Raw genomic sequence first — 25,545 nt, forward strand, 5'->3', positions numbered from 1 at the left:
CGTGTGAGATAGATTTGTAAAGAGCGGCCACTGTCCAAGCAGCAGCCGGTGTCCTGCCGGCCCGAATCGCTGTGCAGGACTGTGCAGAGCCGGCAAACCGAGAGCTCGCCCCCCGCTCCGGCCGGGGCAGCTCAGCCTGCGGCCGCCTCTGCGCCACGCGGCCACCCGCCCGCAGCTTCCCGGGTGAGCCCCGGCTGCACGCGTACACACAGACACACATGTATATATGCACATTATATACACGTTATATACACACATACAGGGGCTCCCAGAGCGCCCCTCGCTTGGGGCGGCCGCGAAGGAGAAGCCGCAGGAGGCAGCGGCTCCCTGGACTGCAGGGAAGGGGCGCACCCCCACCTGCAGCTCAGAGGGCAGGAGGGAGAGGGAGGCGGAGCGGTTCCCATCCCGCCGCCCGTCGCTTCGGAAAGCAGCCGCGGGTAGAGCGGGCGATGGGCGCGGGTGGGAGGGAGCGGCCGCCACCCCCGCCCGCCCCTCCGCCCGCGGGCTGGGGGCGATAGCGCCGTGCCCACCCCGCGGCCACCCGGGATGCGCCGGGGGCGAGCCCGGCCGCCCCGGGGGAACTTGAAGGCTGGGCCCCCACGGGCCGCTCGGCCGGCTGCGAGGGGGCGGGCGGCGCCGGGAGCCCGAGGAGGAGCCCGAGCATCCCGGCGCCGGAGACAGCCGGAGAACGGGCGGCGAGGCTTCATGGGCTGCTCACGCCAACATGGTGCTCGCCCTCAACGGCAGCCACCTCTACGGTAACCTGCGGCCCCTGGTCCTGGAGGAGCCGCGGGCGCTGGGCGGCGGCAGGATGATCGCGGGCTCCTGGCCCCCGCGCAGCCTGGCCAAGCTCGGCCCGTCGCCCCCCCCGTCGGCGCTGCCCACGGCGAGCCCCCTCCCCGCCAACGACTCCCAGTGCGGGGAGCAGATCCTCAGCTACGGCAGCGCGGAGAAAGTTCTCATCGGGGCCGTGCTCTGCCTCATCACCCTGCTGACCATCGCCGGCAACTGCCTGGTGGTGATCTCCGTCTGCTTCGTGAAGAAGCTGCGGCAGCCCTCCAACTATCTCATCGTCTCGCTGGCCCTGGCCGATCTCTCGGTGGCCCTGGCCGTCATGCCCTTCGTCAGCGTCACCGACCTTATCGGCGGCGAGTGGATCTTCGGCCGCCTCTTCTGCAACGTCTTCATCGCCATGGATGTCATGTGCTGCACGGCCTCCATCATGACCCTGTGTGTGATAAGTATCGACAGGTGAGACCGCCCGGCGGCCCGAGGCTCGTCCTGGCTCCCGCCGCTCCGCGGGACCGGCCGCGCTGCCCGGGCTCCCGGACGGGCTGTCCCGGCTCGGGGCGGGCCCACCTGCGCTCTGCTGCCTCCTCCGCCGGCTCGCTCGGAAATGAGCCGTGCTCGGAGCAGGGAGCGAGGCGAGTGCCAGCCCGCAGCCTCTCTGTTGGAAGGAGCCCGCCGGAGCAGGGTGAGCTGCCCTCTGCCAGCCCCGGTGCCCGGTTATCCCTCTGGGTAACTTCCCTGCTCTCGCTCGGGGGCCAGGGTGCCAAAGCGAAACAGGACCTAAGCTGTCAGCGTTTACCGTGGCTCTGTGCAAGTAATAGGGCATTTCCAGCTGCTTTACAATTTGGAACATGTGTCTTTAAACTGCTTTATACCGCAGGTAGATTTGAACTGATTCTTTCGAAGCTGGTGATAGTGCAACCTGACTCGAGTGGAGTTTTACCAGACCAGACCAGGGAAAGTGCAGTAATTACAGCTTACTAAGGTTCTATTTTTATTCTAGGACAATCCCAAAACAGCTCAATTTAATTTTTGACAAATAGTGTTTTATTTGTAGGAAAAATTACTTTCAAACTTTTGCTTTTTGAAAATTTTTATCTACTGTCCTAAAAAACAAGTTATACTCATTGACATTTAGCTTCTTTCGAAAGATACAGTCACTGGGGCAGCAAGGCGGGGTGTACACAGGATGTCTGAGGTTCTCAGTTCTGATGTAAAAACCATACTGAAGAGCCCACATTTGTCTGTGTCAGTTCTCTGCAAAGAAAGGCTGAGAGATTCCTTTATTCCATGCAAGTTCTGTTCTAAAGTAAGTTGCAGCCTTTAGCTTCCCTTTTCCACAGCCTAAATTCTATGCCAAGAATTTTAACAGCTAGAAGGTAACTTTTCATTTTTCCACACAATTGGCTGAAATTGAAAAACTTCATAGCTAGATTTTAGAAGTAGTTTACCCACTCTGATATTCAGCAGCAGCCTTGACTGTTTACTTGAGAAAGTTTTAAGAAGAGCTCTGCATTAGGCTTCTGCAAAGCAACAGTCTTTCAAAAAGAGATTCTTACAGTAAATGGAGGTTGTTTCGTACCAGGGAGCATCACAGTTTGTATTAATTTCAGAACTTCAGTTTCTCTACAAGCATCCTCTGCTCTAGTACTCTTTATTTGGTGACTTCTATATTGGCCAGCAGTTATCTGAATGCTGCAAAGCATTTTGTAGCAGTGAAATCCACACACAGACTTTGACGTGTCAAACAGTTCGTGATTTTGATGGGTTTTGTTTTTTAAAATTTGCTGTTACATTGACATTTGCTTAATTTTAACTTAGATAAGTTAATTTTTAAACTTAATTCCTGTATTGCAAGAGAATATGAATAGGCTTCCAATTCCAAAGGTATTGGGGAAATTCCTTCTCAATGTTATTCCTGCTTTTCTGTACTATTTTTAAGATAGGTGATTTCATTTCTACACTCTCTCCCCGTAAAGTATTTCTACAGTATGATTGTTTTTATCTCCATCTCCGAGCTCTCCATTTCCATTTCTACTAATCTTTTGAGAACAGGTTAACATAATTAAGCTTTCTTAAGGTTGTATGATGATTCACATTCTAGCACTGGGCTTTTACACTTTTCTATTTCTTAGTTTAACAGTTGAGGTCACTGCTGTGTGCTGAACAGGGCTTTTACAGAACTGATCACACTGATGACTGCTTCACTTGTTGTCTTCTCTCAGTTCTCCCTCCACTCCCCTCTCTCCCTAAAATACTAACAAGAGATATATCTCTGTATTGAGAAAGAATGTAACCTCTTGTAAATGACTGATTTTCACCAGCTAGTGCTGATTTAAACTAGGATTATTCTCTTGTCTTTGTGTTCTCACTTCTTTCACTGAATGTTTATTGAACACCATCTCTTCATAATTCATTATACTGTTGTCTACTACGTACTTGAAATTAAAATTCTGTGACTTATGATGCTTAACCTCTGTCACCCAAATCCATTATAGACTTGAGATAGTAGAAATGTCATAAATAGTTGAGATATCTTTAATCAAAGGAGACAAGCCAGCAATTCATTAACAAAATGTCTCAGCAACAAAGAATTAAAAAATCTCCATGATTTGTAATCCTATTTAAAAACAATTAATCTTATACTGTAACACTGCTAAGCCAGGCCAAAAATTAGTTTTGGATATTAAGAAATCTCTGAATAGTACATATGTACAAAATATACAAACCAGGGAGGCATTATGAAAATCAAATGTGAATGATGAAATGTTGCCAGTATAGCATTGATGGTAATGCTGCTGTCGTACCAGCAGTTGCTCTTACGTGTATGTAGTTAGGAAATCCTTGAATGATCACTGAGGAAAATTTCTCTCTGAAAACACGTATCTCCAGTGTAAGTATTGTTCGTGCTACAGGAGCTGCAAACCACGATGTATGCAGTGCATTAGAGAGTCAGACTTTTTCACAAGGTCCATTTCTCAAAGGCTTTGGTGAAAGCACTTCCACATTTTCAGGTATGTAGGAGATTACTAATGATACCTCCCTTACTAGTCTTACTGCCTCAGGGTAAATAGTACAAATACAGGACCAGGAAATTTCAATCAGAAATTCCAGAAGCAGAGAAAGTGAATGAAATTCACTGTCCTTCAAGTTGGCCACTATCCCCAGGGACATTTAGATGTACTTAAATCTTGAAGATCCTGAGGTTACATGGGAGACCTTTGTTTAGAAGAAGGGTTAAGACAGGACAAAGAAACACTTCTGAAATATAATTAGTTTTCCACTGTCACATGGCTCTTTAGGGCACTTTAGAAAGCCTTTGTTGTGATCCAGTAACATCTCTCCTCAGCTAAAAGATGAGGCTGATGCAGGCAGTGCAGAGAGAACAAATAAATTGACTGTTTTCAAATTTGTTAAATCTCTCTAGGTTCTTCCTAAAGCAGATACGAGAATCAGGTAAATAGTTGAAAGAATATTACTACTGAATTAATTTCAAAGAACCAAATTTGTTACAAATTGTTAGCCAGGGTTTGTAAAGAGAAATAATACCTTTTATTAAACAAACAATTAAGTTAGTAAAACAGAGGCTTTGAGGAGCTACCACGAAGGATAAAATAAGTAAATTGAAAAAGCTTTTTGATTTGTCTCTCTTGCACAAATATGTGCTACTCAGCTTATGTCATGAGAGCTCTGAAATGCCAGCAGCTGGCGAGCCTATTGCTCACAGAGAGATTTTGCTGCACAACCCTCGGTGGTGGATGTGTGTGTTAGCTGTTTGTTAGTTTTTATCAGCTTCTGAAAGAAGCATATTAGCATGGGGTATCCAAATGGATTGGTTTCATTCTGTTGGAAAACCTTATTTTTTTTCTAGTTAGACACACCAAGCTCCTCTTGCATTTCTAAAGTTGCTTCTATTCTGAGTTATATAAATGATAAGGGTGCAAAGTAAATATTAGTGTGCTATTATGGGGATATCTAACTTTGCACAGAGTGCATAAGGAAGCAGCTAGGGTGACCTGAGATTAACATATTTTTTAGACATCTCTATTTTGTTTAAGCCCCCACTTTTTAAGAAGACTATCTGCTTACAGGCAGCTCTGTCAAAACTAAAACAGATATGATGGAGAGACAAGAATATTTCTGACTTTTCAGATTTTGTAAGGATTAGACAGGCAAGACAATTTGATACTCAGTCAATTATTACCTTTGCTATTCTCTCCATCCATGATATGAGAATTAATTCTGTAGAAAGGTAGGAGCTGCAGAGACTTTCACAGCATAATTGAACAGGGGTCTTCTTAAAAAATTTTCTATTAGTGTGTTTGGATTTTTTTTTCTTTTGCTCTTAAGGCTCCCCTTTTCTGGTTTTGAATTAAATAGAATACATACAATTCCTTTATATTCTTTACATTTAAGACTAAGAGAACATTAAGAGTGAATTATGAGGGATGGATACAAACCACATCTTATGGGGAATGAACAAATAAAGAGAATTAATTGTATTTGAACTGGTGGTGTTTTCATGCTGATTCATCATGCTGTTCTGACCCAAGATAGCTACAGAAATGCTGTTTTGGAGAGTATCCACAGGATAACTGCATAAGTAGCAATTTTTAATTCAATTTAAAAATAGTTCTTTGGCTTAGAAAGTGATAAAGAACCATAACTACTCAGATACAGTTGAAGAATTATAACACTTTCCCCACACCCACACAAGTAATGAAACACTTTTTTAGGAACTTTTCCAGTCTGTATCTTGGCCAACAATTCATGAGTATTCCAGGCTTCCATTAAATTGATGAGGATTTAGAATTTCTATGCCTTTTTGTTGATCCTGAGATTTTTCTACACAAGGATCAGCTCTCGCTCCCCACGTGTGTTGCCATGCTCCAAGTATGAATACTCATGCTTCCCTTTAGAATGTGTCAGTCTCAAAAGTTCACTGGCTTCTTGCGTCCTCATTCCATGTCTAGGAATTGTGCAGACTTCAAATTTCCTCAAAAGAAGAATTTGGAACAAAATTTAAATAAAGATTGAAGCACTTTCAGTAGAATCCAGATATCTAAATTCTACCTACATCCCAAACTGATAACAATGTCAGCAATTTGCTAAACCTAAGGGTAGCTAGCAGTCCTGTGCAGCTTCCTATTTGATATGAAGACTTCTCAGTGCCATGGGTGGAAAAGACAACAGTCTGTTCTGCCAATTCATTCACAAAATCCATGTAGAATATACATGCAGAAATAGCTATGAAAAAATCCTTTATGTAATATGTTTTGTATCTAGAATAAGCATAAACAGTTACCAGTAGCACCACTCATGAGATTTTTTTCAATTTATATGTATTTACACAGAAATAACTGAGAAATGAGGAAAAACCTAAAAGAAACTATAGGAAAAGTGTGTGATAAAGTTATTGCAGTTAAGGTTTATATTGCAGAAGAAAGTTTTGGGATCAGTATGGAAGCTAATTGCTAACAACAGCCACTCTCACAAGAGGCATTTTTTTCATTGTTTAGCCTGATAAACAACTTGTCTAGCTTGTGAAAGACACAGACAGCATTGGTAAACTAAACTAAAGTGAAAAAGAACAGATTTGGTCTTACTTCCTTCCATGTAGCTTTTCTAATGCAGTCTGTTTAAAAAAGGTTCCTTAAGCTGATGTAGTTTCTTTTTTGCAGAGAATTTATGGCTGAGCACTAATGAAATCTCCATTTCATTATTTATGTTGAAAAACAATGTACAGTATCAATTTTTGGTGCAAAATTCAGAGATGCAGAAGTTCCATTGGAAGTTGGATGCATTAAGTAGTATAAGGCAGTGCAATGTTTATTTGTCACTGAGAACCCACTCCAAAAGAGCTGATTAATCTGGGGGGTTTTATTGCATTAAAATGATCCCATTTCTTTAGGTAGCTTAGTGTGGGTATTGTTTTCTGTGTGACAGGCAGCCTGAAATGGATGCAGTTACTTACAGAGTAACCAGGTTTTAGCCCCAAGTATTGTTTCATTATGTCTTTGCAGAGACATTATGCTTCATGAACACACTGCCAGATGCACAATAAGCACGTGGGAAATAACAAATAAATGATATTTTATAAAACAGATGGACTATTCTGTGAAAACTTGACACAGGAAAAAGGTTTTAACATCAAAATGAGTGGAATTTTGTCCTTTTGCAGAGGGAAAAGGCATGAGATCTGAAGTTTGCTGGGTGTGTCTTGTGTCTGCACAGTAGAGGCTGATAAAGTTTGGGAAGCTAAAGGATGTTACAGAAAAGAAATCTCTATTCTCTTGCTGTTTTATGCTGGATACATTTAAGCAGTGTTGCTGCAAGGGAGTCACAGAGTGTGGAGATACAAGATAAGCTAGAGGTGGCAGTGCCAAGGGAAATGCAATTGGCAATTTTTCAAGGAGCATGAATGGGCAGTTATAGTTCAGTGAGTAGCAGGAGATTTGAGATTAAATCAGATTTACCTGAATGCCTTTTCTTGCAACTGGATGTTGTATTTCCCCCCTACATTTGAAACTATCTTCTGTTTGCTCCTACCAGGGTTTAACACTGGATGAGTTTTCAGAAGTGATTTTGGGGTCTCTTAATTCTTGGGGGTTCATCCAGACATTTCAAAGGAGCCTGATAAGTCAGAGGTAAGGGAACATTAATTTGCATTTTTGCTAAGCAGGGCACTCTGGACATATTTAAGAAGTGATTTCTTTCCTATCAAGGTCACAAAAATAGTTTCTGTAAGTAAGGTTGGATTTGCTTCAAGATTGACAGCAAAAATGCAATTTTAGAAACACTTCTCTTAGTTTTTTAGGGAGCTTTCAAAAATATATCTTAATATAAATCACAAAACTGCAAATGCATATAACACTGGCATGATGTGTAGCGTAACCTAATTACACTGGTATCAAAATACATTTTCCTAGTGTTTTTCTTGAACTGAATCATAGAATGAAACATCAAAGCTTTTGTAGTTTTGTATACTAAAACAAGATTACTGTATCAGTAGTAGCATGCTCATACAAGAGTCTAGAAGAACAGAAATTAGTCAGGGAATGTTTTCGCTTTCCTGAATTAATTTTCCCTGAAAATTATTTCTAAAACTTACTGAAAATTTTATAAAGTATTTTATTCCTTTTAAAGAAACACAGTATTATTTTTTGATATTGTCATTGAGTTAGAAATATTTAATTGGAAATATTTGTGGCAACTTTTGAAACTTTCTTCATCTGCAGTTGATAAGTACATATGGCACTGTCTGTCAGCTACAAACACCTCTTTTTTTTTTTCTCTCAATATATAACACACAGATCTGGTCCTTCCTCTGTGGACCAGAAAGTCTGAAGAAAGCTGGCCATTGTAGGTCTTGTATGAAAGTAAAGAACTAGAGAAAGAGTTGAGTTGGCTCAGGTGCAGCTGTCAGAAGAAAGACTTGGGAGCAAAATCACAAGTTCTGATAGCTGCATGTCCAAAGCACAAGTATCATGAAGCAATGCTCACTGCAGTTTTGTTCTAATGGTCACTACTGTCTGCAAGGTGAGGATGATTTCTTTCACCTGGAAAGCTTGTAAGCTTTGGTTTTTCTTATTGTACCAAATTGCCATCTATTTCTAAAGGATTGAATAGTCTAATTCTTCCTATATATACTAAAAAGAGGCAAAAAACAGCTCAATTTTTTAAAACAATCTCTTAGAGCAAATTTTCATGGATTAAATATATCATGGTGAAAATTTGTGTTTATTCTGTTTGAACTAACATAGCAAAATTAAAGAGTGAGTGTCACTGATTTTCTTTTTGTACTTTGCTGTTTATTCAAGGCCTTGTATAGCAACCTAGATTATCTGATACATCTGTGTGGTTCTGTACATACCAGCATGTGTGCAAATCTGGTAGTGATTCACCTCTACTACAAACATGGCTTTTGGGTGGTGCACAGACAAGAATGAATTCTCTAGTAGTGCTGAACAGAGATGTGTGTGGAAATCAAATCAGTACTGAGCATATTCTGTCTATTGTGGCCTTTGCTGTCAAATGGGAGCTATCACAAGATACCACCGAAGGGGGTTTATTTCATCACTGATAGCTCTTTCACTGCTAATTGTCGTAATGGTTTAAAAACAAACCAAAACACAAAGCCAAGAGGGATACTATAAAAATAACATTTTAAAGGGTGAAGTCTATTCTTAGAGGTACATTGTGTCTTGAAGGGAAAATTGGCAGCAGAGTTTTTTCCTGAGATGTATCAAGGAAAAGGGTGGGATTTTGGTACAGTTGAACACCTAAACCCCAGTTTTTTAGGTTGAAGAAGTTTAAAGCGTAACCACAAGGAAAGTTTGTAATCTGACAAAAATGCATTTTTTGTGCACAGTTGTTATGTCTCTTAAGGAGATGTTGGGAAGTGGAGGCAGAGCCATATGAAGGGTAACATTTTTCTCACACTGGAAATTATTTGTCCTGCACAATACATGGCAGGTTGAGAGCCAAGCTGCACCTTGCCACGTATTGACAGTGGTGGTAAAACTGGTCAGAGACCGGGGGAGAATGGACAGAGCTTGTTGTGTCTCAGACATTCACCATGTTGGGTAAAATCAGAACCGGCTGCAAAGGCTTGCCTTCAAGAACACAGTTTTTGTGGCAGACTTGTGTACAGACATTTTATTTTTTGGCTGAAAACTCTCCAGTCTTTTGGGAAGAGATTGTGTTTGGAGATCCAGGCAAACACATCGGGAGGTTTCTTCCAATTAACCTGGCATGGAGCTGTGCCACCTTCACTGCCACTGAATAACACTGATGTCCTTGGTGGCATTCCAGTCATAATTTCTTGTCAACCATACAAGTATCTGTAATCAGAAATGGTCTATTGCTGCTGCAAGTGAAATTGGGCCACCAATAAAGATCTTTAAGTACCTTATTTATAAACTGCTTTTCATGAGATGTTTTGGAGACCGGGGACAATGTATTTCAATATATGGTTGTTGATCTCTGGAGAGGGACACAAAAAGTAACTGAAAAAATTCCAAATCAGTGACTGTTCACTATAGGACTGTTCCCATGTGAGAAAATAAAGGATTTTTTAGATCAAAGTAAAGAATAGTGCCCTGGAAGATTTACTCTGATAACAGGTGTCCATTCAGAAATTGTCAATCAATATGAATATGAGAAGGTAAAAAGGGAAGGCATGAGTACAGATAACAGGTATATGCTATTATCTACACTTATGGTAGAATTCACAATGTAACTGTCATCATGAATATAAGCCATGAAAACATGTGGTTGCCATGAAATATTTCAGATATACAGTACCATTTGGTGGAATAATTTTCTGTAAGCAGTTCTCCATGTGGGTTGTTAAATTTTGTTTATTTGCTGTACAAGTTGACATTTAGCAAATAGTTGAAATCTTAAATCCCTGAACAAAGAGTTTGTTGTCTGGCCAGAAATTACTTGGAAATATTTATACCCATGACCCAAAGGAGCTGCTGACAAGATGCAGAGCTTTTCTTTAATGGTCTAATAAGATGTTTTGATGCTAAAAGTGGCACAGCTTTGGCTCAAAAGACTTAACTTCTGAATTGTTACTTACTGCAGTTTCCTTTTTACTCAAAATATCTGCATTTGAAGACCCACTTCTTATCACAAGCAGTTTTAGAAACAATACTGATTGTTGTGGCTCAAAAGGGTATTGTCTCATATGAGAAAGCTATTTTTGCAAAATGAATATGGTCATTAAAAGAACACAATATTATTTAAAAAAATAACTGAGAATATAATAGCATAGTGGACCATTTGTCTATAAATTAAACAACACAAGAAGGACCTTAACATTTCCAAAGCCTGTAACATGAAGCTTCTGCACTGCTACTGAGTTGCTGAAATAAAGGAAAGATCTTGTGGAATTTCTCAAACCCCTGCAGCTTACAGTGAGCTACCTGCGATGTCCATAGGCCAGCTGTGCTGGTTGAGCTCACGCTGATGCCAGCGTTCTGCTCCTGAATTCAAGTGGATGTTTGGAGTTCTCAGCCTGGCAGTAAAAGCTGATATCATTGGAAGCTGTAGTCACACAAACAAACCTTAGGTATTTTACTTTTTATCCACATGGAGTTGATGCCACCATATTTCAGAAAAGCCTTAGAGTTGCCAACTTGTTGCTGAGATAAAAAAAAAAGCAAAGGAAAGACACACTCACTGAGAGGTGGGAAGAAGGGCTTCTTTCTGCTGATCCCACTTGTTCCACTGCTTTTGTGTGTGGTGTAGCATCTGTAAAATGAATATAAAAGAGAGTTCTGTGATCCTTGATAATCTTCACATCCTGCTATCTTTAAAGGTTGTGGAGGAGGAGATGATCTATCATCAGCTGTATTTCTGTTTTAGCATAAATGTGTAATTCTAAATTCCGAGGAGCATGAAATGGTGTTATGAAGGTATTGTGACCACACAATCACACATTCAGCTGGAAAAATGGGTATTTGTGAAAAATCAATAGCTGAATCTGTCCTCAGATTTCATCATTCTACAATGAAAGCTCAGGGGAAGAGAGCCAGAAACTCCTTTTTTGACAAGAAAAAAGCAAGAGGTTCATTTTGTAGATTGAATGTACTATGTTTTCATGCCTGTGAAGTTGGTGGTAGCAGTTTGTGTTGAAATGTATTCTGTATTTTAAAAATATTTAGTGTTGCAGATTTTGCATGATTTAAAAAAATGAATGAAAAATGTGCATGATGTTGCTGAAAAAAAAGAATGTAGTGGAAATTTATTGTGGGCAGGCCTATGTTCATCTGGACAAAGAGGACAAATTGTCCTGGCTTTCCCCAGCTTTCCTGTCTAGTGCTCTAAGCTTACTTGCAGCTACCTTTACAAAGGCAGAGCTGGTGGCATATTAAATGGGGAGTATGCACTTCTGGATTTGGATTAAATGTTGCTGGTGCAAGCTGAAAAAATCCACCCATGTGGAACCACAGCATGGCAGGTCTGAGCAAGATCCAGGAGGTTCAAAGTTCATTAGAGTGGAGGATTTGTTAGCTAGAGAGAAATAGTGTCCATTTGGCCATTACTTTCTTCATTCTGACGGCTGCTGGCCTTCAGAAGTGAATACATATTGTGACAAATGAAGCACTAAATACTGAGGTTGGGAAAGGCTGAACTTACAGTTTTACTGACTGCAGTTTGGGTTTTGCTGCAGTTATTTCTCATCACTAGATCTTTCTCTCCTTCAGTTAAAGGGCACCTGGTCTCTGTATTTAGGGATTCTGAATGACTGCAAAGAGAAGAAATATTTATGAAATAATATTAAATTCCTGAAAGTTTTCTATTTCCCATTTATATAGGAGAGCTCAACCTGACCGATTTATGTATTGATACTAAATTCCAAAATAGCACTTAATGAGATATTTTGTGAGGAAAATGACAGCAGGCAGGAGAGTTACATGTGAAGGGTGAACTCGAGACTGGGTGTTTAAGCATACTGTAAGTGAATATGTTAGTTAAAATGAGTGCTAAGGAAATAAATAACATATGGTAGAGAAATATGGTAGCTACAACCTTACATTCATTGGCATGAAAGACGGTAAGACATGATAACCTCATTCTGTACCACATACTGAGCAGAAAAGATACTGCTAAAATATCAAGAAATTACACAAAATAGCTGTTTATATAAGTGCCAGGGGAGGAATCACCTTCTTATCTAATGATAAGTCACTGAACCAAAAGTTTCTGCTGGAAAGGACTGTGAACAGCAGTTTTCTAAAAGGTTCTTGAATTGTAGACTCACAATTTGATCTAACCTCCTGCCTTCCTTCCTTGATAGCTTCCCCTCATGCTGTGCTCTCTCCAGCCCGCAGCCTCTGCTTCCAAAACTGGATATGATTTTTCCTGTGTTAAGACTTACTCGGACTAGGAAAAGAGAAATTATTTTACTACTGCAGGGAAAGCAACTCCAGTGTGCATCTTTAAAAAGGAGCTAGATAAACACTACACAAGATGCTTTGTATATCCCAAAGTTTTTGAAAGAATATTCTTAATTAAACCTGCTTTACACTTGGGTTTTCCTGTGTATCTAACAGTTTATTGATATAGTTTGTTTTTTTGTCTGGCCAAGCTCAGGCAAACAAGTAAAACTTGAGGCCAACATTTGTAATTTTCACATAGTTGATCCAGTGGAACCCACCAAAACTTTTATGTGATTTAAAAAAAAAAATCAGATCTGCCTTCAGGCCAGTACAACCAATGAACAAAACCAAAAATGTCCAAGTAGGTTAGGTCTGCGCTGAGATTCACCCATAATGACTGTACAGGTGTTCCTTGGGGCTGTTGCAAAATCACTGTCATGAAGAAGCAAAGAGTAGAGTTTAAACCTGGTCTTTCCAGCATTTTTCCTGTCTCTTCAGAGAGAGGAAGAGAAAGAAGGGGGAGGAGGGAAGAAGTATTCTAGAGGGAGTTGTTCCTTAAGTGCTTTATCTGGAGATATTATGTTTAAACTGTTTGTATTCAAGGAAGGAAGAGAAGGGACATAAATATCAGCACATTGAAATAGCTATTCCCTGAGGATACTTGGTTCTAATATAGTGGGCTGTGGTTTTTCATTTCATTCATCACTTATACTATGGAGATTTCTGAAGTGTTGAATATAATGTACTGAAGACATCAGTCATGATTTTCTAGTTAAAGTTGTGGGAGGCTTTCATTTTGAAATACTATTATAACTTTCAAAATAATTCCTTTTAAGCTGATGTTTAGTGTCAACCCAAGAGTGACTCATGTAGTGAAGTTGGAGAAAATCACCTTAGCCATTTCTGCTTTATGGTAGTCTGATGACTGATTAAAAACAAAAGACAGTTTTTCATAGCTCTGAAATCGAGCCTCCACACATTCTCTGACAATTCCCCTGGGCGTGAAGGAGGTGAGGGACAAGAGGGTTAAGATGGGGAGAACACAAAAGGAAAATGAGGATTTTCAAGTTCTTATTTACAAAACATATTTTTTTTTTGGTTGTTGTTTCTTCAGAAACTGAGAAATTGCCTCTGGTGAGAATAGCAGGGATTTCATCTGGGCTGTTGCTTCGAGAAACCAGACCTTTAAAGGGCAGCATAAGTCCCCTGTAACACTATTAAGCAATATCTCAGCCTCTTTTGGGCTGTGTGCATTCATGCTCAAGGTCTCTGCTGCTCCTCGAGCTCACTGACAGCACCACCTCCCTCCAGTCATGCCACAGGATTACTCAGATTCCTTTTACCTTTTCAGAATTACCCAGTTCTCCTCTACAGAGAGATAGAACCTCTTTCCCTATCTTCTTCCAACCTATTTTCCTGTGTGTTCAATTGCTAATGAATGTTGCATCACAACCAGACAGAAATTAACAATAAACAAAAAGAATGCAATTCCTCTTTAATTCTTTTTCTAGAAAAGAACTTTTCCTATCTTAGTCTCCCACATAGTATCAGAAGGTTAAATATCTTCTCTGACCTCTCAAACAGAGGCCAGGCATGTTGTAATAACTTAATAAGATGGAATGCTGCGTCATACACATCAAGATGAAAAAGAATGTAAAAGACCCATGTAATTAGATACTCAGGTATAACAGTTGACATGATGCAAATGCACTGCATTTGTTTCTATGGGTCTACAATATTTTAGGATAATAAAAGGGTCTCCATGTGGAATAAGTTGAAATCTGAATTTTAATAGAAATAGTGTTTTCTGATATAAATCCCCTTATTGAAGATAGCAAAAAACTGCCATCTTTGAAGATGTTTTGATTCTCCTTTTTCTCCTTGATTGATAAAATGACTTAACAACTACTCTGAATGATACTATGGGGTATGAAGCTGTATTCACAAGCTTCTGCACTTGTGAAGCAGCTTGTGTGTCAACTGTGATGAATTTCATGAAGAAATTTTCAGTAAATTAGGTATTTCTTAAAAAGCCTGAGAAGTCTTTCTCTAGGGACTATTCCTAAAATGTTACAAGTATGTATTGTAAATCATACTTTATTCTATATTTTGATTAATGTAACTTTTCACATAGGAAAAAAAAATGAAAGAAAAATTTAAAAGAAACCTTTTGACTCTCTTCTCACTTCTTCCACAAAAATAAATATATCTGTATTAAATAAAGGAGCTTGCAAATCTAGGAGGGTGTGTGTGTGTGAAAAGGCAGAAGTGGGTAGTATGTCCCTGACACACTTACTCATTTTATTTTAGAAAAAACATTGAATTATTTTTTATTTTCCCTCATCCTTCCACGTTGTTGAACAGTGCAAAGAAAAATGATTCTTCCTATGTGTGACTTGCCTGGATTCGGAGAGCTTTTGAAGTGTTACAAATTATCTATCAAGAAGTGGGGTGAAAAGCACTTTTGAGCTCTGTGTATAATGAATCCTGTTGCTCTCAGTAAGCAAACCACACTTGTATACATGAAACAAGTGATGATGAAACCCATAAAGTTGGAGTTCAGGCATTTTGAAAAAAATTAAAATCAGTAAGTCTTCCATTACAGAATGTAACTTAATTCTAAATAATTTGTATCCAAAACCTTTTCAGTTTTCAAATGTATCTGGTTTCTAGGAGCCTGGTGAAGGATTAAAGGGGCTGAAATCCACCTCCCTCCTTAGATCGCCTACATTAATGCCTCTGGTGATGGTAGAAAAGGGAAAATATACAGGTACAGTTTTCTTCAAAGAGAGGTAATAAAAGCGTGTAGTTTATAATTTAGAATATTTATAAGGGTAATTGCAAAATATTGGATAGGAGATGCATATTATCTAATATTCAGGCAGTGCTGCAAGGTAAACATCATCAACTACAGCAACTACACGTTGGCACCTTTCCTTCCAAGCAGTGTGTAATTTGCAGTGGAAAATGAAAGGCTACTGAGCTGGTTTGTCAGGAAGATGAGAACAAGATGTGACAGGTGATAAATGCTTTAACATCCATGCAGGGTGAAAATGAAAGGCAAAAGGTGAGTGCAGGTGAAAGAATTTTTCAAGGATCTGAAAGTAAAGAGCAATATGGTTTCAGAATTACAAATGAGGTAACAGAAGTTGAATGGAAAAATGTTACACATAATCTGGCCACATGGGTGTTATGTATTTCTTAGAAAGAGAGCAGAATGCATCCCCCTATCTATGGGATGGGTGTTTAAGATTAGTAGGCAAAAATGAAGAAGGAAAAATACAGAGCTAACTGAGAAGGAGAAATAAGACAGCAAGAAGGTGAAATAAAAATGAGTTAAACAAAAATGAGCTAAAATAAATAAGAAAAATATGAAGCTGCAAAGTTATATAATATGAAAGGGAGAAAGCCCAGGAAAGCAAAGAGAAACTGAAAGAAATGTAAGAGTGGAGAAAGCAGCCTTCTACTATGCAAATTACATTCCTTTAGAATGAAGATATTTAATTTTGATTGATTTAGTCCTCCCCCACTGCCAGGAAAGCCTACACTTCTTGAGTTCATAAAAAAATAATCCCCTACAAAGATTTTTGAGAAAAAGAAGAATCAAGCCAGAACTTTTACTATGTAGAATAAATTCAATATGTATCCATTGTAGCAGTGGGAATGAAGAAATTAGAATTTAAGAAAGTACATTTCATTAAGAAGAGAAAGGGGAATAATGTGAAATGGTAATCTCACTGAAAGCAAAAAAAGTATTTCATTTTCATTCTTCCCAATAACAAAGCTAACACATCACCATTTAAATGTTAAGAATAATGTTGACATTTTATGAAATGTGAAGCATAAGCATCTAGAAGAATAGACATCAAAACATACATTTAGGATCTTTTATATTTGTTCACTCTCAATCAGCTGAGAAGGATGAAGCAGAGCTTTCTAGGATTTCTAGCAATTAAGATGTGGAAGCTGACCACTGTGTTGACTTTTATAAGCTGTGTACTAATTCACAGCATAGGAAAGATGCAACATTTAGCTAGGTAGAGCACAGAACTAATAAAAATCTTTTTCTCTCCACTGAGTAGTGTTTTGATTTTGTTAGTTCTACAGTCTCACTCTACCAAGTGACCCAATTAATATTCTCAAAGGTTTCTCATACACATTGAAATTAGTAACTTTGATAATTTCTGCTAAGAAGAAAAGTATTTTACTGCCTCTGAAATATCCTCCTCTTCCCAGGCAATAAACTGGCAGTGACCATGGTGTGATTATGAGGCCAGTCTGTATTGCAGAAAGGTAAAGTACTGTTGTACAATAATTAACAAGATAATTGTCACATTATATCACCATAGCTGTGCACTGCAATGCTCATGTCCCTCATTTAGGTCTTTTTAGGTTTCTCTTCTTTTACTTCTGTCTCAATTACTTAAGTATGTGGTGGGAATAGAATTTCCCTGATGAGTTTGTATGTTTGTATACCTTGCTTTATTTAAAAGGAAGTCTGGGGGACAGAGCATCTCTTGCATTGTGCAAACACATCATCTTTGAAAAGAAAACAGTATATGCTAGGTGTTCTGACGTAGCCATAACAGAGAGAATAGATTTGGTATTTGTTTCAACTTATTACATTTACATTTGAAGGAAAGGAAAGAATTTATCTAGATGCATTACTATACTAGGGAGGATATTCTTGAATGCTGGATAGATTTTAGGAATGGCATCTTGTCTCTATTGTTGTGAAGTGTCTCAATGTTGAGCTGAACCAAATAGAAAAAAATTATGAGAGATGATGAGAGAATCATAGCCAATGAAGAAAAACAGTAGATCAGCGTAATTCTTCAGAATAAGTTATTATTGCAGGTGAAATACAGGATGGAATTCTATAGAATGTTGGTTTGCAAAGAAATCCTGCATGGAGATACACATTGAAGACAGAAAGCTTCTGTGCTAGAGACAGAGAGGAAGCATTGTTGTGTATTTGGAATAAAGCAGTTTTATGACCCTTAAAACAAAACAGTAGGAGAACTGAGAGAACCTCATATTAAGCACAACTCCTAATCAAATGGTGAGTGATAACAACACAACAATATGTTGCAATTCCTGGCAGAAATAGCTGTAATACACAAATGTATCATTTCCAGTGTTTCTAGTCTCATTCCATAGCAATCCAGTCTGCTTCATAAAAGCATAGTCAGGCAGTGAAAGATCTGGTTTGATTCTGGAATCTGTTAGATCAAGTCAGTGTATTCTGAGACATAACTGTGGACTAACTAGAATGGAATTCGATCTGCCTATAAAGTACATGGAGACCCGAGACAAAGGAATTACATGTGTGGTAAAACAGTTGCATAAGTGCTGCTAATGTCATGATGCATTCAATTTATTATTGCATTGGGCAGGATGCTTCAAAACTATTTTAAATCTTTTAACTGTACAATTTCTGGTTGCTCTATGACTTTGCTTACAATGTCAGGCTTTTTACTCTTTATCTTTTGGCCATATAATGGAGGCAGGAAAGAAAGATTTAGGACACATGATCACAAATTGGACCATCCCGTTACTATTTTCTTTCTATTGTTTAAGTCAATGTAGCTGTTAAGTCTCAGGTCTTTTGCTGGATATTTCAAAATGTGAAAGACTAGACCCATCTGACTATCTGATCTACAGTTAAAGTGATAACAGAGATTTTTTTAGCCCTGTAGGATAAAAACTATTCTATGTGGTCATTGTAATGGGTTCATAGCAGAAAAGCCAGAATGAAAAAGCCCACAAACTGAATAATCTCAGGAGCAGACCTATATAGTTATAATGGTTTTACATTAAATTGTCTACTACAATTTCTTGTCATTAAATGCTAACCATTTAGAGATACAGGGGAAGAATTCTGTGTCACAGGGAATCAGATATTTGTAAAGTAAAAGGAAAGGATTTCTGCTGTTTGTGTTCATTGTCTGGGGCAAATGGCAATTGTGTACAGTGGCTGGTAAAAGGAGGGAATTCTTTACCCACTCCAGGGTCTAAACAGAGCTCGAGAAAGAGGATGGGGTAATTTTTTCTCCCCAGAGCTGGGCACACCATGTGTGCCTCACCCCTGAACGAGACTGCAGCAGAAGAACCAGCTTCCAAACCCTCAGTGAGGAGACACTGAAGAAATTATAAGAAACCAGCCCAGAAAAGGGATGTGCTCAGGTTTATACACATACATAACAAGAAGTTTGCTCTGCCCTTCACCATTTGCCATCTTTTTGGTCTCTGCTGTTTATTTGAGTTCTCCAAGCCAGGGTCTGTTTTCTACATACGTGATGCAGTAGAAAAGTGTTCTCATCATCCTTTTTTGCTGTGTCCATTAAACAGTAGTACCATATTCTTCCTTCTCAGTGTTTTGAACTCAACTAGCATCCTTGGAATGGCAACAGGATGTGAGAGGTGTGTGTGTTGTGCCTCTTGTAGGGCTGCCCAGCTGGTACAGCATCCTGCACTTCAGTCTTCTGCACACAGCATCAGGCAGTGCCGAATGGAAAATGCCATGGCCAGTTTAGGAGAAATGAAGGGCATTCATCTGCCTTTGGGGAGTAACCTGGATACAGACCTCATTGTGCTGGGTGTAACATGGAGACATGCCCTGTCTGGCAGAACCAGAGAGTCAAGAAATTCAGAGCAGGAAGAATACAAAATAGCATTGCCCTTCTTTTAAATGTGAGAACTGAGGCACAGTTTCTTCTCCACCAAAATCAAAATGAGCATCTGAGGCATGTGAAAGAAATAAATCTCAGAATATCAAGTCTGAGACACTTCTTTCATGTGGGGGATAGCTGAGACACATAAAATGGGCTTTTTAGGGACTCTGACTTCATTCTTTCCCAGTAATAAGACCGCAAGGTGTTACACTTGAATATGTTAAGTTCAGCTGATTTACCTTAAGTATTTTTAATTAAAATACTAGTTTAAGATTAAGCATTACAAAGCCTATTTTTCCACTGAATTTGACACAATATTTTTGAAATTCATGAAACTATTAAGCCCTGAACACTCTCTAGTGTATTAGACAGTAGTAGTGATTTACATTATTTTGACGTTGCAAATGAGTTTTCAAGGGTAATGGATTTCATATAGAGAGATTAAAACATAGCATTCCTTCATTTGTGCCTGCTGACTTCTTTCCCCCTATCATACTACATTTAGCAAAATGAATAAGGCAGAAAGGATGCTGGTATATTTTTATGTTAATTAGCCTATTTAAATTTCAAATAGCTTTCTGAAGAAAAGATACACTCCCGAAAAAGTGATGCCAGGGCAAAACTAATGAATTTTCATTCTTTTCAGTATACTTATGCTTTCATGAATTCTTTTTGTTATATTCTGGTGCATAAGAATGCATCAGTAGGCACTCAGAGTATGCAGCCTACAGATGTGATTTTTACAGAAATCCAGCTTAACTTTTTTAGCTACATAATAAAGTTCACCTCCCAAGTGAGTTATTTTCAGTGACCAGTTGGGTAATAGCTGTAGAAGTTCATACTTCAGGAAGGCAGATAAGGACTTCTTTAAAAACAACACATTGTAAATGACAAGAAGTCTTCGTGCACAAAGGATGTGTTTAACTGTTTTGTAACTAAATTGAGCTATTCTTAGGCAAATTTTAAGGGTAGGTCACTCTTCTAAGGGCAGGTCCCCAAAGTCTGAATCTGAAAGCTCGCCCTTGCTGCAGTTGCATTGCTGAAAGCAGTGTGATGTATACTTTAATTAGTTAAACTGAAATTTCACTGCACTAACTCTTCCATATCTTGGTGCACCTTGGGAATGAAAATGGTTTTAGCCATGGTACTATAGAACAGAAATCTCCATGGTCTGGAACCTGATGGCCATGGCTGCTGGGCCAATGACTATATTCTAATGCTGATGGTGAGGGGTACAAGAAGCAGCCCTTCGTAACAGCACAGTCCCTGGATTGCACTGCTCTGATCTCAGACAGTTCCAACAAGAATTCTTAATTCATGGCCCCTCCAGGCACAGATCCACTGGCAAAATACTGACCTGCTGTAATTTACTTGTGCATCCTGTCAAGAATAGGGCACAATAAACCAGTCTGTCCTTTGTGTAACTCTTTTCATAACAGCAGTATAAAACCAATGACATGGTTGAACAGGATTGTTGATACTCATCAGAACAGATCATTAAATGATGCTTCTTTTACTTCCATAGCTGTAGCATACCCGAGTGCTTGGATAAAGCAAGAGCACTGGCCATGATTTACTGCGCTGCAGTAAAATCAACAATGCAGCATTCCACAGAGCCAGGCAAATCTCAAATTTGATGTGCTAAGTGTATAGACAAAGAAAACTTGCTCCCCAAAAATATTTTTAATCACATTGGTATAATTCTTGTTTGTAACACTACAGAACCTTCACTATAGGAGTAAGCACTGGTAGCTCTTGAAACCAAAATATTATTGAGAAACTTGATTTGAAATAATTTCTTCTGCAAGTAACAAAACAAATCACACAGATTTTTTCTAAATTCTTTAGAAGGAAGTGAAAAAGAACAATTTGAGAAGCTGACAGTAACTCATAGGTAATTTCCAGTTAAGCAGAAGCCAAAATTGAAATGAAAAATCTTAGGTCTGAATAAAGGCATCTGGTTCCATGTAAGGGAAAAATCCCATTACTAGAGAGGAAATACAAGAATTTTCTATAGTTGAAAGTAAATTTAGACTTAGGATATTCTTACCCAGCTATATGAGCCGTAGTAATAATTTTGTAATTAGAAAAATATACTTTAAAGCACCATAAATTAAAGTTGTCAACAGACCTAATTTTTTTTTTTTTCTATTAAAAATTGACCCATTATAAACATTATTCTAGTCTGTAAAACTGTGTTTTCTTCCCAGGTCTTTTTGAACTGGGACGGATTTTTATTTTGTTCAGTAGAAGTTTGGACATTGAAAAAATGTATTTTCTTTCTAATTTAGTGATGATAAAAAGAATTATTTTAGTACTGAAATAGTCTACTGTTGGTATAGATGCGCAGTTTGTTGTTCCTGTCTGAAAAATGAAGGAAAGAAAGACAACTCATCAGCTTAGTGGAAGGGCTCTTGCCAATTGTTGAATACATGGAAGTGAAGATAAATGTTTGCTTATTATAACCATCCACTTAATACAAAAAGTGATAGACTTTGTGGAATTAGCATTCTTCTATACTCCAAGATTCCTTAAGGCAGAAAAATAAAATTTAGGTTTCAGAATTTCCTTAAAAGCTGAAATATGCTTTACGTGCATGAGGATTGAACAAATGCATAGAAACCACAGCCTGTTATGGCCAATGGGAGATTTCCTTCTGGAATAAAAGACCTTTATACAGAATGCTAACACTATACATTTTAGCATGAAAGATACATGAAATTACAAGTTGGAAGTACATGCAAAGAGAGGATTGAAAATTATGAAACAGAAAACTTAGCCAAAGATTTTGGTCTAGGGCAGACCTGACATAACTTTAAACAGCTAACCCCTGCCCTCTGTAGTAATTGTGTGTTATTGTTCCAGGTACCTGGGAATAACCAGACCTCTCACCTATCCTGTAAGGCAGAATGGGAAGTGTATGGCCAAAATGATCCTGTGTGTCTGGCTTTTATCTGCCTCTATCACCATACCCCCGCTCTTCGGCTGGGCCCAGAATGTAAATGATGAAAAGGTCTGTCTCATCAGTCAAGATTTTGGCTACACCATTTACTCCACTGCAGTTGCATTTTATATTCCAATGTCAGTGATGCTTTTCATGTACTATCAGATTTATAAAGCTGCCAGGAGGAGTGCTGCTAAACACAAGTTTACTGGTTTTCCCCGTCTGGAAGAAATGGAAGGGATTTCTGTGAATGGACTTGTAAAACTGCACAAGGAATCCGAGGAATGTACTAACTTTTCACGACTCCTAAAGCATGACAAGAAAAACATTTCCATCTTTAAAAGAGAACAGAAAGCTGCCACCACCCTTGGGATTATTGTTGGGGCTTTCACAGTCTGCTGGCTGCCCTTTTTCCTCCTCTCTACTGCAAGGCCCTTCATCTGTGGTACAGCATGCAGCTGCATCCCACTGTGGGTGGAGAGAACATTTCTATGGCTGGGCTATGCAAACTCTCTCATTAACCCTTTTATCTATGCCTTCTTCAACCGGGACCTGAGGACAACCTATCGCAACCTGCTGCAGTGCAGATACAGGAACATCAACCGCAAACTCTCGGCCGCAGGGATGCACGAGGCTCTGAAGCTTGCAGAAAAGCCAGAATTCGTCCTGTAAGGTCACTCATCCTCTGCTGTGATCGTTTGTTGTTTTGTCACACTAGCTTTTCCCCCACAGGTTCGAAAGAAGTGTTGTAGGAAGAACCAGGCTGCTTGAGCAGTGTCAATGCAGGCATCAAGGAACAAGGTAGAACCCACCAGTCCTAACCAGCCTGGAAAAACAGCACCACCACCCAAAGAATTTGGGTGTAAGAGGAGTGAAGGATGAAAGTAAAGTGTAGTGAAGGATGTTTGAGCTGTTAGTCAGGAAAAGGCAAAGTTGGCCTAACCCATTTGTTCGGCACAAAAGATGTTTAGCAGGTCTGAATGTTGGATGCACCTTGCAGAGATTCATTGCTGTAATAAAGACCTGAAAATGGTGAAAAGTTCATTTCCTTCCACTTTAGTATTACAAAAATAAATCATTAAAGAAGCTGAATCAAAGAACTTCTATTGCTTAGAAATATTCTTTATTGTAAAACCCCATACATTCATTAAATATTAATTTACTGGATTGCCTAGAAATGAACTATGTTGTGAAATTGAATATGGCCTTTGCACAGCAACTCTGGCACTGAAAGAATATGTTGCACTTCCAATGTGGTTATAAGAGTTTGAGTAAAGTCACATGGACCAGCATCTTCACTGCATACAGCCATGCAGCACAGTTAGCTGCAGTGCTGCTGTGCAAATCACACCAGGTAACCTTGTACTATATTTCTAACATAACAAATGTGTCTGATTGCAGTTCATTTTAGGATCTCTCTGGTCTTTGTCCATCTCTTAATCATTTAATTCTCCTGGCTTTCTGAGCTGAGCACTTCTCTAATCTAGATGGAGACTGTCTGTGCTCAATAATTTCTGTTGATGTATGGCTGGTCCTTGCTCCACTTCAGTAGTTAATTTACTGTCTATTTGAGAGCTCTTCTACTTTTTGGGATTCCTTTCTCTTCTGAAGTCAGTAAGAAAAAAATACATATAGACCTTATGACTTCAGAGACATCTGGACTTTATCCTTAAAAACTGATTCTAACCCTCAGTTGTGCTTACAGTGATTTAAAGCCTTGCTGTATGTACCAATAAAGATAATTTACTTTTTCTGGTTCTAGCTTTTTCTACCACCATTGCAGTTTGTCCAAGTATGTAATCCTACTTCTTCTGACTTCGGTAACAGATCTCTTTGGTCAGTGTAGCAGGGCCAAATAGTGTAACAATGTTTCTATTAAAAATTGATAATTAACCTATTGATTATATTAATATATTAGTAGAAATGTATTAATATAACACACAGTGATTAAGATACTTCTAGAATAACAGAAAATAATAATAAAATGCCTCATAAGATCAAGATGAGTTCTTTGGCCCAAGTTTGCACTGCACACTATGTTCCAGCTGAAGCAGAGGGCGAGGGCACAAGTGAACAAAGACTGCTTCAGAGCCTGAGCTACTTTTTCAGCTATCAGCACATCAGTGAAGAGACACGTTCATTATCGAATTGCCTCAGCATCAGATCACACTTCAGGCTGACTTCTGTCCCTGCTTTCTCAAGTCTGAAACCAAAATGACTTAAATGAGTTCAGTGATGTTAATTTGGGCTAAGTAGGGAGCAGTCTGTGCCAGATCCCTTGTTCCAAGCACACAGACGTAATTGCAAACACTCGAGCCTCTAACTGGCACATAGACAGGACCTGCACTGATGTGCTGAGCCATGTGTGCTGGAACATGCCTGAGTGATTTTAGATGCATTCATACACTACAGTAGGGAGTACATTTTGGCCTCATTTTCAGAACAGAATTGTAGAGTAAGAGGCTGTATTCCAGCTTCAAAATGGTTTTCTAAAGAAGTTTCAAATTTATTTGGGACAGTTCTATTTCTTTTAAATGTTCCAATGTCATGTACAGGGACAAGAAGAGATTTGGACCCAGAACAGCCACAAGCTCTGGAGTGTGGAGGAGAGCTCATGTATTTTTATCAAGTGTATTTTTCATATTCAACATGAAATTACTGTTCTTTATTACTTATCAGAGTAGCTTTTTTTATTTGTGTGAAGTTTTCAAGGCCTTCTGTAAGCTTTTTTTTTTGTTTCATGTAAGGATATACATGGAAATATACTAAAAGATGTATCTGGGAAGACTCCAAGTAGGACTGTCAAACTCTGGAGGTGATTTTAGAATTCTGGACAGAAGTTTCAATGTTTTTATTCTGCAGGAAAGCCTGAGAAGCTGTGTTTCCTCCAAATAAGATTTTCCGTTTTTTTTTTTTTTTTTCCCCTAAATGAAATATGTGTCTTGTGAGTCAGAAATTGACATTTGCCCAGCTGTCACTAAAGGCAATTGCTTTCCTCTGGGAAAACATCCTGCAGGAGTCCAGCTTTCCTCTGCCATCTGTTTCAGGTAATGAGAGCCCAGGAAAGAATGAGTTGTTATGGGTGTGTATACCAATCCTTGAATTTTTTTGAGATAAACATCCATATTTGATCTCTGGATATGTTTAGAAAGAAAAGACAAACAAAAGAAAAAAAGTAAACCGAAACAAAACACAAACTAATACAAAGTTTCTTCATACACTAAACCAAACTATAGACAAATGGAAG

The 25,545-nt window shown here is 39.1% G+C and overlaps 1 protein-coding gene across 5 annotated transcripts in view; it reads left to right on the forward strand.

The window, feature by feature from the left end:
• The first annotated feature begins 635 nt into the window (after nt 1-635).
• HTR7 (5-hydroxytryptamine receptor 7) overlaps nt 636-25,545 on the forward strand; it is a 30,086-nt gene continuing 5,176 nt past the window's right edge. Inside the window, exons 1-3 of one of the 5 annotated variants that reach the window (XR_004418535.1) lie at nt 636-1,251; nt 22,220-23,652; nt 25,252-25,345. Coding sequence is in view for 2 of the 5 variants with exons in the window: in XM_033065527.1 (XP_032921418.1) it covers nt 725-1,251; nt 22,220-22,970 (1,278 nt within the window). In the remaining 3 variants the exon portion in view is untranslated. The remainder of the gene's footprint in view (nt 1,252-22,219; nt 23,653-25,251; nt 25,346-25,545) is intronic. The other 4 variants (XR_004418534.1, XR_004418536.1, XM_033065527.1 and 1 more) reach the window with 4 other exon arrangements.

The sequence above is a fragment of the Catharus ustulatus genome, chromosome 8, assembly GCF_009819885.2.
Source record: "Catharus ustulatus isolate bCatUst1 chromosome 8, bCatUst1.pri.v2, whole genome shotgun sequence".
In the NCBI taxonomy this organism is placed as follows: Eukaryota; Metazoa; Chordata; class Aves; order Passeriformes; family Turdidae; genus Catharus; species Catharus ustulatus.